Source organism: Diabrotica virgifera, chromosome 6 (genome assembly GCF_917563875.1).
Source record: "Diabrotica virgifera virgifera chromosome 6, PGI_DIABVI_V3a".
NCBI lineage: Eukaryota > Metazoa > Arthropoda > Insecta > Coleoptera > Chrysomelidae > Diabrotica > Diabrotica virgifera.
Window position 1 is genome coordinate 6,809,124 of NC_065448.1, and position 17,255 is coordinate 6,826,378.

The 17,255-nt window shown below is 35.1% G+C and overlaps 1 protein-coding gene across 4 annotated transcripts in view; it reads left to right on the forward strand.

The window, feature by feature from the left end:
• Nucleotides 1–17,255, forward strand: part of LOC114349438 (period circadian protein) — a 152,974-nt gene that overhangs the window by 53,954 nt on the left and 81,765 nt on the right. For all 4 annotated transcript variants that reach the window (XM_050654255.1, XM_050654256.1, XM_050654257.1 and 1 more), the window contains exons 2-5: nt 3,553–3,677; nt 5,125–5,208; nt 5,303–5,490; nt 15,896–16,009. In XM_050654255.1, the coding sequence (XP_050510212.1) occupies nt 3,571–3,677; nt 5,125–5,208; nt 5,303–5,490; nt 15,896–16,009 (493 nt within the window). In that variant the 5' untranslated portion in view covers nt 3,553–3,570. The remainder of the gene's footprint in view (nt 1–3,552; nt 3,678–5,124; nt 5,209–5,302; nt 5,491–15,895; nt 16,010–17,255) is intronic.

The window sequence follows — 17,255 nt, forward strand, 5'->3', positions numbered from 1 at the left end:
TCTGTACACTCAGGTATGCAAGCTGTTTTACTACTTCAATGTTAGCGTTGTTTATTGTCAAATTCTGCAAGTGTCGTTGTCTCTTTGCTTGTATTAGGACTTTAGTTTTATCTACGTCGACTAGCCCTATTTCAGGGCTAGGGCTAGGGCTAGCCCTATTTCTTTCGCATTTTCTTCAAGCTCCACATAAAGTTCTGTGGTTCTTCCCATCAAGTTTACATCATCTGCGTACGTCACAATTTGCTTAGAATTATTAAACAAATTTTTTTGGGTTTACGGACATTTTTCTTATAACATATTTCATTTCATACATATATTAAACAGAGTCGGTGCCAGCCCATTTCCCTGTTTTAGCTCTTTAATTATCTGGGATCTGTCAATTGATTTTCAACTCATACTTGCGCTTCTCTATGAGTCATGGTGGCTTGAACTAACTTTACCAATTTCCTTGATATACCAAATGCTTGCATAGATTCCGGGATTGGCGTAGATGTAATACTGGATATGTGCAACAAAATATGGGTCACAGGTTCATATGGTCATCAATGGCTTGATGAGTGGTGCGAATCAACCTTTATCTCTATTAACTAGTTTTGATGGGAAATAAGCCACAAATTTACTAAAAAATGATTTTATTAACGTTTCGACACGCAAACGGGGTGTCGTTGACAAAATACAAAAAATATTAATGAATTAAACAAAAATGTTGTTGCTTAGTAAACAGAAATTCTTTTAATAATTTATTTAATCAAAACTAATTAATTGCAAAAATGTCACAAGAAAATAGTTTCAGAACAACTTTATCTCTATCTATAAAAAAGTATTACTAACCGTATGCAGCAAGTACAGAACCATTACCCTTATTTCTCATCATCATCATCCAGCCTTCTGCATCCAAAGTTGAACATAGGCCTCCCCTAATTTCTTCCAGTTTTGTCGATCTTGGACTTTCTGCAACCAATTCCCAGCAATCCTTTTAACGTCGTCTGCCCATCATGTACGTGGTCTACCTATACTTCTTCTGTCTTCTTTTGGTCTCCACACTGTGATTTTTTGGGTCCACCTCCCATCCTTCATTTTGGCTACATGGCCCGCCCAATTCCACTTCAGCCATGCTACTCGCTCTATGACATCTGTGACGCCTGTCCTTCTTCTGATTTCTTCGTTTCTGACCCTGTCTCTGAGAGTCAATCCAAGTAGTGACCGTTCCATTCTTCTCTGGGCCACTCTAAGTTTCGTTGCTGTGGCCTGGTTTAACGATAATGTTTCGGCTCCCTAAGTCATAACTGGAAGCACACATTGGTTGAACGTCTTCCTTTTCAAATAATTTGACAAGTTGCTCTTGAAGATGTCTGATGGAGCTCCATATGCGGCGCATGCTTTGGTGATCCTTCGCTGTAATTCGGCAGTTTGATTGTCCCTGGAAATTTGGATTTCATGCCCTTCATTCTCATTAGTTTTGGATCAGATAACAGCGAAATTACAAAGTAACATTCCCATGTTGCTTAATGTATGATGATGAGGTAGTCTTAGTAGGAAATAGTGAAGCGATTTAGAACAAAAACTGGAACAGTGGAGACAAGCTCTTGAGGGAAAGGGTTTAAAACTTAGTAGGACAACGAGTATTTAGAATGTTCATAAAGATTGAGTTACTACAAATAAAACAATATCTTTCTATGGTAAAATTATTGTGAAAAGTAATAGTTTTAAGTACCTAGGATCGGTATTACAGAGTCATGGGGAAATAGATGGAGATGCATGTAGTAGAATTAGGATTGGATGGATAAAATAGAAGGAAGCGAATGGTGTGTTTTGTGAGAGAAAAATTCCAACGAAGCTGAAGGTAAAATTCTATAAAACAGCTATAAGGCCGAGTATGATCTATGGAACTGAATGTTGAGTAGTTAAAAAGAAAGAGGAACAATAAATGCATGTGGTGAAAATGAGAACGCTTAGATGGATGAGTGGAGTGACAAAAAAAGATAAAGGAAATGAGTATATTAGGGGAAGTCTAGGAGAGTGGCACCAGTTGATGCCAAAATAAGGGAGCATAGGTTAAGATGAGATGGTCATGTTCAACGTCAAGACGTTAATCATCCAAAACGAAGAATTGCTGAACTGCGAGTTCCTGGAAGAAGCAGGAGAGGAAAACCAAAGAAGACTTGGGAGAAGACGCTAAGGCAGTACATGTCGGGAAAGAGGATTGATATTGATATGACATAAGATAGAAACTTATGGAAAAATGTAATTAAGGAAGTGACACTGTGTGGGGGATATTGAGATTTGCTATTAGTATCATCATTTATATGTCATACCATAGATTTAATTAATTGGTGTAATAATTTGTATATTATTCTTAATACACTTTCGGGAAAAATTCCTAAAAGAGTATATTTAAAATGTATACATTGGGAATGATTATTATCATTCTCAATGTTTATTATAGTCCAAGTAATGAAGCTTAAAATAGGACAAAACCTCGCAATTTTTACAGAATGGATCGATTTTCTTGAAAATGTGAGAATAAGTAGTGGATAGTCCAAGAATCAAAATCTATATGATGCCAAAAAGCGCTTTTACCATGGGGGTGGTTGCCACCCCATCTCGAAGGTGGAAATTTTTTATTATATTTTGACCCCAAAACTTGGTAAAAACATTCATTCTAAGCAAAACACGTTCTATACATTTTTTTGATAAAATTAACAGTTTTCGATTTATTAGCTATCGAAAGTGTTAGTTTTAAAAAATCAATGTTTTTAATAAGTTTTCTGCTAATAATTCCAAAAGTTTTGGTTGTATCAAAACAACTTTACTTAATAAAAATGCATAATAATGTAAGTTAGCGATGTTTTTAGTCATTGGCCTTATTCATTCTACTTTATTTATGTATTATTAATAAATTCTAGAAGTTTGATTGGCTTAGAATGATTAGTTTTTAAAAAACTGGAGTTAAAAGCGGATAACGAATTTTTGTACTTTGGTAAAAATGCCATTTTCTTCAGAATAAAAAGGTTAGTATCAGAGATACGAAAAAATGTTTAAATATGAAATTGTAGGTTATTTAAATTCCCAAGAACTTGGTTTGAAAAAATTTTTTCTACGGCCAAAATTGAGTGAATCGTAAATGAATATATCGAAAACATTCATTTTTTCGATATAAAACTAACAATTTCGATAGCGAATAAATCGAAAACTATTAATTTTATCAAAAAAATGTATAGAACATTTTTTGCTTAGAATTAATGTTTTTATCAACTTTTGTAGTCAAAATATAATAAAAAATTTCCACCCCCGAGATGGGTTGGCAACCACCCCCATGGTAAAAGGGCCTTTCGGTATAATATGAATTTTGATCCTTGGACTATCCACTACTTATTCTCAAATTTTCAAGCAAATCGATCCATTCTGTAAAAATTGCGAGGTAAAAAGCTTCGGTTCCTATATTATTAATAAACTGCAAACTTTTTATCTAATCAATTGTGCAGTGAACATTTTTTTTTGCGTTTTTGTTACTTATTTTATTTATTTATTAAAAAAATTAAATTGTTTCAGGTTTTTGACTACTGCCATATGGAACTAAAGAGAAAAACAATGGAGTCTATATCTGTTAATAGTAATGCTAAAATCTCAGATTCTGGTTATTCAAACAGTTGCAGTAACACCAATTCTCAAAGAAGGTAAATATCTTCCTCAAATAACAATTTACAGGTTCCTTGATTTTTTTGATGACAAGACAATTTTAATTTTTAATAGATAAGTCCAACTCTAGCTTCTTCTTCTTATGGTGCTTTCTCCTTTAGTGGAGGTTAGCGACTACGCTGGCAAATTTGTCTCTGCCCAATGCGGCTCTAAACAAAGATGTTGAATCAAGGCCAGTCTAGTCTATGATATTTCTAAGCCATGAAATCTGGCGCCTACCGGGACCCCGTTTTCCTTCAAACTTACCCTGGATGATCAGTTGCGCGATGCGGCACTTTTCGTTTCTCATTATGTGTCCCAGGTAGCTAACTTTTCTGACTTTAATGATTTTTAGCAGTTCCCTATCTGTACCTATTCTTCTCAGAACATTTTCGTTTTTTCGTTGGGGTGTGGGTTGTCCAAGGTATTTTAAAGATTCTTCTATAAAGCCAGAGTTCAAAGGCTTCTAACTTGTTCATCAGTTTTGTGTTGAGTGTCCAGGCCTCCGTTCCATACAAAAGTATTGACCACACATAGCAATGCAGAAAACGACATCTAAGGCTGATATTAATGCTACTGTTACAAAATAAGCTTTTCATTTTGATAAACCCTTGTCGGGCTACCTCTTTTCTCGCTCCAACTTCTTGTTTATAATCAAGTTGATTGTTGAACCAGCAACCAAGATATTTGTATTGGTTTACGTATTCAAGCTGTTGGTGTTTCACATATATTGGAAGGGGTAAATTTTTGTTCCTTGATATTTTCATAACTTTGATTTTCGCAGGATTGATCTTCATCCCCATTTTTTCACAACTCTCAGTAACCCTATCTAACAGTATCTGCAGACTATAGTCCGAATCAGTCATTAATACCGTGTCATCTGCATAGCGGATGTTATTTACTCTTTGACTTTTTATCATGATTCCTTCTGAAGAGTGCGACAAAGCGTTCGCAAATATTACCTCAGAGTAGACGTTAGACATTATGGGTGAAAGCACACAACCCTGTCTAACACCTCGTTGTATTTCAATTCACCTTGACGTGTTACCATTGGTCTTTATGATTACTGTCTGATTCCTATAAATAGCCTCTATAATTTTAGAATCTCTTTTGTCGACTCCGATGTCGTTCAATCTTTATATCAAGGTCTTGTGCTGCACCCTATCGAACGCTTTTTCAAAATCTATAAAACAGTCAAAAAGGTCAACAACTCTAGCTAAGTTTCTGAAATTGGATGTCATCATCATTGGTATCACAGCTCATTATGAGCCAAAGCCTTCTTCATAACAATCCTCTATTCACCCCTGTCTCTAGCAACTCGTCTTCATGCTTTAACTTTATTTGATTCCGCTGATTTACTTGAGTCAGAAAATTTTGTTAGATCATCAACAAAATTGCTGTCATTTAGCAAAATAAAGGTACTAAAGTATTATTAAACAATTTTAGTGCAAGTTCAAAATCTATCCATAGTGGAAGTAACTCTAGCAGAAGTAGTGGATACTGTGGTGGAACAACAATTCCAGATGGAAGGTGAGCAAATTATTGTAACAGTGTATGATCTATGGATCCACAAAAATAGTATCTGTATTAGTATATCAAGATATCTAAACCAATTCTTTTTTAGTGTCGATATTGGTCCACAACCCCCCAAACGCAGCAAAGACAAGGAGCACAAAAACAAGAAAGTTAAACCCATTACTTTATTGTCCACAGTGACGAGCATTAGCAGTTCTACGTTGACGTTGACCCCTAGTGAAAATCTCAACACTTCTGTTCAAAATGTGAAGGATATATTTCCTGAGCCTCTAATTGGTAAGATTTAAAGTAAGATAGTATGTTTGATAGATCGTAATATATTAAGAAAGCAAAACTTCAATGAATGCGGTACGCATCTAAACATTCCGTATATGTATTTGGCACCTAGGAGTTTTCTATTGGTTCCTTGCGGCACGCGGTCATATTTCAACCAATACGCGGCGAGGTGCCAAACGCATATACGGAATGTTATTCGGTGCGAAATTCATATACGGAATGTTAAATATTCGTAGACGCAAAAAGATAAATTTTTATTAGTCAGTTAAAAGGATATTGATTTTAAAATACTTGCTATTATCATTAAATAAAAATAAAACAATTATAGTATTTGGAATGTTACTTGGTGCGAAATTCATATGAGGAATGTTAAATATTCGTAGACTAAAAATACGACTTTTTATTAAGTCAGTTAAAGAATTGTGATTTTAAAATATTTTGTTAATGTATTATTAAATAAAAATAAAACAATTATTACCTATATGGAATGTTATTTGACACGAAATTTATAAATGGAATGGTATGGTATATATTTGAGAGACTTTATTATTTCTTTATTTGACTATTTCGCTTTCGCAGAATTTTTAAGGACTTGCACGTGTTGTATAATATGTTTTTTCTACGACCCTTTAATAACATGCTCATTATTCGCTATTTTTTCATAGTTAATAGCACCCATTACTGTACCCGTGAGTAATAATTCATTACTCACGGGCTGAAGTTACTCACGGGTCATTACTCACGGGCTGAAGTTAGATTCAAGTGACGCATGCCACTTTTAGTATTAATCGTATATAAACTGCAAATAAAATTACTTCAAGTTGTTTATTTAATACAATAATTATTGTAATTTATATCAATAATTAACTTCGAAAAATTTTTAAACGCATTTTAACTGTAACAATGTCAGTATATTTTTTACGTTTATATCTTGTTTACTAAACATTTTGACGTTTATCATTTATTTTAGTGACAGTGACATTAGCTCATTTTGTTTATTTTAATTAGAATTTATAACTAATATTGTGTTTATTTTTCAAGTTATATTGTGTTAAATATGTTATAACATATTATGTATAGTTATATTATTATATTATATATAGTTAAATGTAAATATACATTATAACTATTGAAATACGTCCACCGACAACAGACATTTCCTATTTATTAGATTAATTGACAGTAGGTACAAATTTAAGCTTATATTTTTTCGGAAACGAATAGAACTTATATTGACTATTTCTAGTTGTATTTTTACAATAAATAATAATTCGGTAATAGTAGGCAACCAATTATTCAGCCACGTACTAGGGGTAAATAGCATTTAGGTATTCTTGTAAATTATTATAATTTAAATCTGGAGTAGTTGATAATTACATTTTTTACTAATTAAAATAAAATAAAAAAGGTCGTAGAAAAAGTATAGTATTCTACTCGCATGTAATGGCTATTACTCACTCTGATGAATTACGACACTCGCCTACGGCTCGTGTCGCAAACTTCATCATCGTGAGTAATAGCCATCATTACATGCTCGTTGAATAATATACTATAGATTTATGTTTCAACTATTCAATTCTGTTATTTCTGTTAAAGTTTGGGGCTGTGTGCTACCAGACGAAAATAGTCGTCTCTTTTTTATCTACGAACATTTAAAATTCCGTATATGAATTTCGCACCAAATAACATTCCATAATATGGATAATAAATAATAACATATTATGCTGTACTTGTTTTATTTTTATTTAATAATACATTAACAAAATATTTTAAAATCAGTCTTCTTTAACTGACTTAATAAAAAGTCGTCTTATCTAGTCTACGAATATTTAACATTCCGCATATGAATTTCGCACCAAGTAACATTCCAAATACTATAATTGTTTTATTTTTATTTAATGATAATAACAAGTATTTTAAAATCAATCTCCTTTTGACTGACTAATAAAAAGTAATCTTTTTGTTGCTTCTACGAATATTTAACATTCTGTATATGAATTTCGCACCGAATAACATTCGCTATACGTGTTTGGCACCTCGCCGCGTATTGATTGAAATGTGACCGCGTGCCGCAAGGAACCAATAGAAAACTCCTAGGTGCCAAATACATATACGGAATGTTTAGATGCATGCGGTACAATATTAGCACCAAATTTTAAAAATAGTGAAGTGTAACATAACTATAAAGAAAAATCACCTTAGCATGGGCCGCATATGGAGCTCTATCAGACAGCTTCAAGAGCAACAAGCATGCTAAATTATCAAAAAAGAAGACGTTAGATCAATGTATGCTTCTAGTCATGACTTACGGCGCAGAAACACTATCGTTAACACAGGCCACAGCAACCAAATTTAGGCCCTCAGACGAATGAACCGGTTACTACTTAGACTGATTCTCAGAAACAGGGTTAGAAACGAGGAAATCAGAAGAAGGACAGGCGTCACAGGTGTTATGGAGCTAATAGCATGGCTGAAGTGGAATTATGCGGGCCATGGGGCCAGGGTGAAGGACGGAAGGTGGACCTAATAAATTACAGAGTGGAGACCATGAGCAGACACAAGAAGTAGCGGTAGACGTCAAAAGAGTTGCTGGGAATTGGTTGCAGAAAGCTCAATACCGACAGAACTGGAAGAAATTAGGAGAGACCTATGTTCAACTTTGCACGCAGAACTGCACCGGGCTTCCATGCTACTCCCCCAGAAACCCTATGGCGTCACAGAAAGCCACAAGTCTCGTCAAAGGCAACTCCCTCACCTAGTTCGGCTAGATAGATGCCGATCCCAGGATCTGTTCTATCTCTCAGATCAAACAATTCGCGTCAAAGTCGCCAACCAAATCTCCACCCCATTTACTCCACAAGCAGGAGTACCACAAGGGTCAATATTAGCTCCTAACTACACACAGCATACAACAGTGACATTTTCCATCCCATTAATCGAACTGAGTCAACCTACTTTACGCCGACGATACTCACCGATACTGCTTTGCTGACTACGGGTACTGCATATGGCACGCTGAAGCATCCCTCTGTATTCGAGAGGGCCCAAACACAACTAAACAAGGTTGTTACATGGTGTAACAAATAGAGAGTCACCCTCAACCCAACTAAAACCCAAATGATAGCCTTCAGACACCCTAAAAGTTCCAAGAACGAAAGGGCTAGAATAACCCTTCAAGAAGAGGCTCTTGAATTTCGTCCGTCGGTGGTCTACTTGGGGGTCCATTTTAGCAGGATACTCAACTGAAACATTGACATCCAACACACCTTAAACAAGGTAAGAAATAGAGCTAAACTCCTCGGAGCTCTATCTGAAACGTTTGGAGGCACATCAATCAAGACTCTCCTACACACCTACAAAACGTACATAAGGCCCATTATCGACTACAAAGCAGTTCTCTATGCCTCACTAAATCGACAACACAACAACATCCTCGGTTGCGAACGCAGAATACTCGGAAAGTGCCTCAGGAAGCACTGGAGATATCCGTCGGTATTGGTACACCCACTCGCAAAAATGCCCCCCATTAACGAGAGAATACGTTCTCTCAGCAACAAATACGTTACGCATACGATTAATGGAAATAACCACAGAGCAAAATATGTTCTAAGCACCCCTTGCAATCGGCAAGGTCAAAGTTCCATTCCCTCCGGTCAATCTTCTACAATTGGCCAGAAACGAACTACCTGATGAGTACTACGGAATTTTAGAACAAACTCCCCTAATATATCGCAGATAACCAAGCTGCATCCCCACACGCTGATCCAAAAGCCGTTCCTCTATGGCGACAGATTTGGACCCTCCTTTGCTGACTGGACGCTTTACTGGGCTACGGCAACTTCCCTCCTTCATCTCTATAGCTTCTGTGCTAAAACCATCTTCTGAACCCCTACTCCACTGGCAATTTTGCTCCTCCACTCTTCACCTAACTTTCACCTAACATTCACAACGAGCTTACTCTTATCGTCCCTATACTCCTGAAAAGGAGGTTCCTTCACCGTAAAGAGGCACAAGCCTAAACGGGGTATAAATAACGTGTTCCATTCCAGGATCTGCCACCTCCGATAGGCCAATGCCGGGCACTCCCAGAGGACATGTGAGGAGGTTTCCTCCTTCTCATTATATAGACAACACCGTGAGCCATCCGCCAGTCCAAGCATATGGAGGTGACGTCGGAATCTACAGTGGTCGATGAGCATACTGACCACCAGGGAGCATCTTGCACGATCTAGAAGAAGCAGTTGGGCTGTAAGACTTTTGGATGGCTCCACTATGTGGAGCCTGGGCTGTCTCAAACCTCCACAACTGGCCTAGAAGTCCTGTAACCTCCGCAGAAGAAGATCCCTGATACTACCCCGACCAGTACTGAAGGACACCCCAATCACAGACAGAGAGGATGAGCTCCGTCTTGCCAGGGGGGTTCATCCCCGTGGCTTACTGTAAAGAGACCGAAATCATTAGACCGAAAGCAGTAGACCGAACTTATTAGACCGAAAAGCACTTTACCGAAACCTCACTAGACCGAACAGCAGAAGACCGAAAAGCAGTTCTTTTTACTTGTCGCAGTAAAAGAGATAAGACTAATGTAATTACAACTAAATGTTATTTGGATGGTTATTATAAACAGTTAAAATGGTGTTAACGGCACTCTACCCTTAATTTATTGTTACCTTCACTAATTTGTTTAACGGATGAAAATTATTTCATATCAGACTGTTCAGAGTAACAATTTACACAGTCTATATATAAAATAATACAAAAAAATACAATAAACAAAAAGACAGATATACAAAATCTTAGCATAATTTACTTCAAACTTTTTAAATTTATTTACCATTAGCCCAGTAAATGAACGGGAAATTCGGCGATACCGTGTAATTTTCAGGGGCAACTCCGAATTGCATGAAAATTTGGATTTAGGTTCTACTTACCCTCCACTTCAAAGTTGAAATTGTGCCTTTGATTGCTTTTACTTGGGGGGTGACAGTCACCCCTTCTCGGGGGTGAAAAACCATACGTTCAAAATAAGACCGGAAATGCATAAATTGACTGATTTTAAGCAACTTTTGTTCTATAGAGTGTTTTACGTAAGTTAATACTTTTCGAGTTATTTGCCATTGAAAATGTTGATTTTTCGACAAAAAACTACGTTTTCAGACGGTTTTTCGCAAATAACTCAAAAAGTAAATATTTTATCGAAAAAAATACCTTTAGCAAAAGTGTAGCTTATAAAAAACCCAACAAAACGATGTATCAGTAAAATCTATCAATCAAATAAAAACAAAGTTGTAGCTCATGAATAATACGTCCTTATTCGTCTAATTTCAAATCGAATATTTCAAGGTGAAATCACCGAAAAATTAAGCACTTTTCGGGAAAAACCCATTTAAACTTTTTTAAAGTGTTTATAAAAAGCTTTGTTTTAATTGTTAACAAAAGTTGTAGCACTAAAAATAAGCGAGTTACGCTCAAAATAAAGTTGGCCCTTTTTTTTTTTGTAAAAAATCATGAAAATCTCGCCGTGTTTAGCTCCCCAAATGAAATTAATCGCTACCGCTTTACAAACAGTTGACTTACCTATCTATTTTTTATATGATCTCTCAGTTTCACCGGTTTAAAGTGTTTATTTTTGAAATGGTTATAATTGAGAAAGCTTGAATGGGTCACTAATCATGAGTGTATGCAAATTTTGAACAGCCATATATTAACCAATTTTTGTTTTACGGAGAAACAAAATAAACTAGCATATTTATAATAGCAAAACCTACATTTTTTTACACTTTAAGATTTTCCTTATCACTAATACTTTTTAAGTTATTTTGAAAAAATTAAATTTTTCAAAAATTTTTAGAAAATTTTTTTTACTATAAAACCAAATGTTTTCAAAAATTCACTTCAAACCAATCAAACTTACAGATCATATAAACAATACACATACAGTTAAAATAGATTGTAAAGCCAAACGATTAATTTCATTTAGGGTGCTAAATAGAGGGAGGTTTTCACGATTTTTTTTTACCAAAAAAAAGGGGCCAACTTTTTTTTCAGTGTAACTCGTTTATTTTTGATGCTGTAAACTTCTGTAAAAAACAAATAATAAGCTTTTTTTCGATACTTTAAAAATGTTAATAAGGTTTTCCCGAAAAACGCTTCTTTCTTCAGTGATTTCGCGTTGAATTATTCGATTTGGAATTAGACGAATAAGAACGTATTTTTCATGAGCTACAACTTTGCTTCTACTCAATTTGTATACTTTACTGGTACATCATTTTTTTTTCGTTTTTTTATAGGCTACACTTTTGCTAAAAATATTTTTTTCGATAAAATATTTACTTTTTGAGTTATTTGGGAAAAACGGTCTGAAAACGTAGTTTTTTGTCGAAAAATCAACATTTTAAATCGCGAATAACTCGAAAAGTATTGACTTACGTAAAAAACTTTATAGAACAAAAGGTGCTTAAAATAAGTCAATTTATCCATTTCCGGCCTCATTTTAAACACGCGTTTTTCACCCCCCGAGAAGGGGTAAATGTCACCCCCAGGTAAAAGCAACCAAAGGCACAAATTCAACTTTGAAGTGGAGGGTAAGTGTAACCTAAATCCAAATTTTCATGCAATTCGGAGTTGCCCCTGGAAATTACACTCCAAAACGGTCATTTATTGGGCTACATTTCGGTCTAATGAGTTCGGTCTAATTGTCGTGTACCCAACCCCGTTACCCCGGTTCATTACCTTCCACACCTGTGTGTCCCGGTACCATACCAACCTAATTCTGTTGGTCAGAGCAACATCATCTAGTGCTCTCTTGTACTCAAAAACCAGCTTAGAGCTGATCTTGGGCGCTTCCAAAGCCCTTAGCACTGCCTGGCTCTCAAAGCAGATAGAGATGGTCCTGCTTGGGCAAGCCCTGTCTGTAATCTCTTGAATGGATGATGACGATTATCATGACAAAAGAAAGAAAATACTTTCAGGATCAACCTAGAATGAATAAAACTGAGCAAGGGGAACCACAGAAAGAGATCACTGGTGAGAGATACTCACTGGTGGAGCTAAACAGCTTCCACAAATGTTTTTCTGATCCGAAGACGTGCATGCACTGTCAAGAGGAGTACTTTAACTGAGATACTGTTGAATAATTTTTTTTTTTTTTTTTATTTAAATTAAAGTGTCTCGGCAACTAATGACCATTGGCACTGGTACAAAATTTTACAATATTATTTACATACAATAATTACAGTTTGTTTTTGTACAAGTTACAACTTAATATTACAATTACACTAAATAGTAAAGGTGACAATCTTTCAAGAAACACATTATGGCACTGTACATGTTTGTAGAACCGAGTAGGTCACTTAAATTGTTTTGAAAGTTGTAGTGGACTCTTTGAACTCTATACTGGACACATTCCAGTAATATGTGCTGGACTGTTAATGTTCACAACGAGGACGATTTTCAGAGGACATCAGATATCCATGTGTAAGACGAGTGTGACCTATTCTGAGCCTTCTGATAATTGTACTGTCTTTTCTGCTCGTTTGGGGCATGGTGATGGAGGTAACAGTTCGTTGAATTGTGCGTAGTTTTGTATTTTGCATGTTCCAGTGTGTTTGCCAGGTGCTTAATACATTGTTCTTGATTTTAGCCTTTAGATCTTGGTGAAGTTGCATGTTTTCTAGATTTTCAAGAGAGCAGGCCTCTTTTGCTGCTTGATCAGCGCTCTCATTGCCATTGATACCAACATGGGATGGTATCCAGATGATGGTTACTGAAATACCATTTTTTGACTGTTGTTGGCAGATGTTGTGGATGATCTGTACAATGGGATGTAAGGAGTATATATTTTTGATAGAACCAATCGCAGCGAGAGAATCGGAACATATCACTAGTGATTTCTCGTTAGTAGTGGGCAACTCTAATGCCTTAAGTATTCCGTACAGTTCAGCTGTGTGTATACTGCATCTGGGAGAAAGTCGATATGATGCTACTGTTGTATTCGAGGTGGTAACGGCACAACCGACGGCTTGTTCTTCTTTGGAGGCATCTGTGTAAAGAATCTTGTCATAGTAATGTGTATGTATAAGTTCTTGAAATTTCTGTACCAAGAGAGTTCTGGGCGTTTCTTCTTTTTTGTATCGATTTAAGCTGGTAACGACAGTAGGTAGCTTTTTGGTCCACGGGGGAATACTGGACGTAGTAACAGGAGTTGTGAGTGTTAGATCTGTATCTTTTAGAAGAGTTTTTAAAATTTGTGAGAAAGAATGTGATCGAGGTTGAATATTATCTGGAACTCCAGATCTATCTTACTTCTCTAGAGTATCTGCTAATCCGAAAAATCCAGTCATTCAACTAATTAATACCCCCCACCCTGTTCCAGATAATACTCAACCTCGATCACATTCTTTCTCACAAATTTTAAAAACTATGCTAAAAGATACAGATCTAACACTCACAACTCCTGTCACTACGTCCAGTATTCCTCCGTGGACCAAAAAGCTACCTACTGTCGTTACCAGCTTAAATCGATACAAAAAAGAAGAAACGCCCAGAACTCTCTTGGTACAGAAATTTCAAGAACTTATACATACACAGTACTATGACAAGATTCTTTACACAGATGCCTCCAAAGAAGAACATGCCGTCGGTTGTGCCGTTACCACCTCAAATACAACAGTAGCATCATATCGACTTTCTCCCAGATGCAGTATACACACAGCTGAACTGTACGGAATACTTAAGGCATTAGAGTTGCCAACCACTAACGAGAAATCATTAGCGATATGTTCCGATTCTCTCGCTGCGATTGGTTCTATCAAAAATATATACTCCTTACATCCCATTGTACAGAGCATCCACAACATCTGCCAACAACAGTCAAAAAATGGTATTTCAGTAACCATCATCTGGATACCATCCCATGTTGGTATCAATAGAAATGAGAGCGCTGATCAAGCAGCAAAACAGGCCTGCTCTCTTGAAAATCTAGAAAACATGCAACTTCACCAAGATCTAAAGGCTAAAATCAAGAACAATGTATTAAGCACCTGGCAAACACACTGGAGCATGCAAAATACAAAACTACGCACAATCCAACGAACTGTTACCTCCATCACCATGCCCCAAATGAGCAGAAAAGACAGTACTATTATCAGAAGGCTCAGAATAGGTCACACTCGTCTTACACATGGATATCTGATGTCCTCTGAAAATCGTCCTCGTTGTGAACATTGTGATGAGCCATTAACAGTCCAGCACATATTACTGGAATGTGGCCAGTATAGAGTTCAAAGAGTCCACTACAACTTTCAAAACAATTTAAGTGACCTACTCGGTTCTACAAACATGTACAGTGCCATAATTTGTTTCCTAAAAGATTGTCACCTTTACTATTTAGTGTAATTGTAATATTAAGTTGTAACTTGTGCAAAAACAAACTGTAATTATTGTAAGTAAATAATATTGTAAACTTTTGTACCAGTGTCAATGGCCATAAGTTGCCGAGACACTTTAATTTAAATAAAAAAAAAAAAAAAAAAATTAGGTTTTTAAGCACTGGTCAGGCAAATTTTTAATCTCTTGTACAGGGTGTCTGCGTGATTTAGAACCATATGGGATACTTTTTTAATATCAATTTTACGAAAAAAAGTCATTCTTTATAAAGTGCTCTGCATAGTCTAGAACCTAAGATGCAAACATCAGATATCAAATTTTGTCAACAGTATACGAGGTATATCAAAAAATATGAATTTCGCCCAAGAGCAAACTACCTTTATATTTCAAAATATCAAAAAATTTTATTATGAAAAGTTATTTGTAATTAAAAACCATATTCAAATATGCAATAACAGCCTTCTACTTGAAAAAAAAATTTCTGAAATTTTCCTAAATTACCGATTCCGAACATCATTTTTATTTATTAGACATGTAATAACTCTTTTATTAATAATTTTAGGAAAAAAAGTTAATAGAATAGAATAGAATAGAATAGAAAAGAATTCCAGAATTCTTTCTAAATTCATATTATTTGACACACCTCGTATAAAATTAACAAACTTGGATAACTGATGGTTGCATCTTGAGGTTTAGACCATGCACAGATTTTTATGAAGAATAACTTTTTTATACAAAAATACCATAATAAAATTTTTTGATATTTTGAAATATAAAGGTAGTTTGCTCTTGAGCGAAATTCATATTTTTTGACATACCTCGTATACTGTTGACAAAATTTGATATCTGATGATTGCATCTTAGGTTTTAGACTATGCAGACCACTTTATAGAGAATGACTTTTTTTCGTAAAATTGATATTAAAAAAGTTTCCCATATGGTTCCAAGTTACGCAGACACCCTGTATATAAACATAATTTTAATTATTCTAATTGTATCTATTTCATTATAATTTTAGGGGTTGAGGCTGTCGTTCCCCAAATTGCCATTGAAGTTCCTGTTACTGTAGAAAAATTGAACGATATTATATCAGAACATCAACCTAGCCCAGTGGTGCTAGAACCTGTTACAGGTAATAGCCTTTTAGTAATTATTTAACGACACTTAAAAGGAATAATTAAAATTTTGGTTTTTATGATTTCCTATAATTAATACGTAATTGTACCATGTAGATAAAGATGTTCCAATATGAAATTGAATTTTACATAAAAAAATATTTCAACCGTAAGATCGAAAATTAGGTTCCATTTCTAGCCATAGATAACTAAAAGGTTGACATTTTGTCCATTTTCAAATTCAATTGAATTATGTCAAACCTGGGCATGAAGATAACTCAAGATGGAACACTCGATGCTGCTACAAACGGCAGAAACATACAGGGTAGAAAAGCCATATCCATGATGAACGACATTCTGTGGGACTAAAAAATATTTAAAGCGAAGAAACAGCTCATACATAGGGTATTTCATTGGGAAACGGAAATACTTTAACGGTGAATAGAGGTCACCGAGCCGGTTCTAGATATACTACATTTTTTGCCCTGTCAACTTTTATAACCGAGTTACAGGGTGTTTTATCGATTTTGCCCATTTCTTTCCTAAGCCATAACTTTAGAACCACCCTGTATATTTTTTTGATATTTGGTACACATATGTCTCATTCAAAACCCAAAGGACCGACATACTAACCATAAGAAAAATCCAGGTCCGGATTAACAAAAAATTATAAAGTAATTGTGACCTTAAAACAACACCCTGTATATTCAAATTTTGAAAATCTGTTTGTATATTTGAAAAGAGCACAAAAAAGTAAGTTTAATGGTTCGCTTCAAATTTTCGGCCAGATAATTTTATGACTTTAATTTTGACATTATATTTAATTTTTTTAGAACTCTTGACATTAAAAAGCAGGTATTATTAACTTTTAGTTACAAATTATTAAAGTTAATGAATAAATACTCATTTTAAAAATAATCAATAATTATTTGCCACATTGGAACGACCCAATTACTAATGACAAGAAAAATCCAGGTCCGGATTAACAAAAAAATATAAAGTAATTGTGAACTTGAACCAACACCCTGTATATTGAAATTTCGAAAATTTGTCAGCGCATTTTAAAAGAGCATAAAAAACTGTGATTAAAGGTTCATTTTAATTTTTTCGCCGTTGATTTAATTACATCAATTATGAAAGTGTATTGAAATTTTAAAGAACTCAGATTAAAAACCAGGTATAGTCGATTCGCTAAACTCAGACACAATTGACTAATGATTTTAGTAGGTAATTTTTTTGTTTTTTGTCAGTTTCGCCAAAATT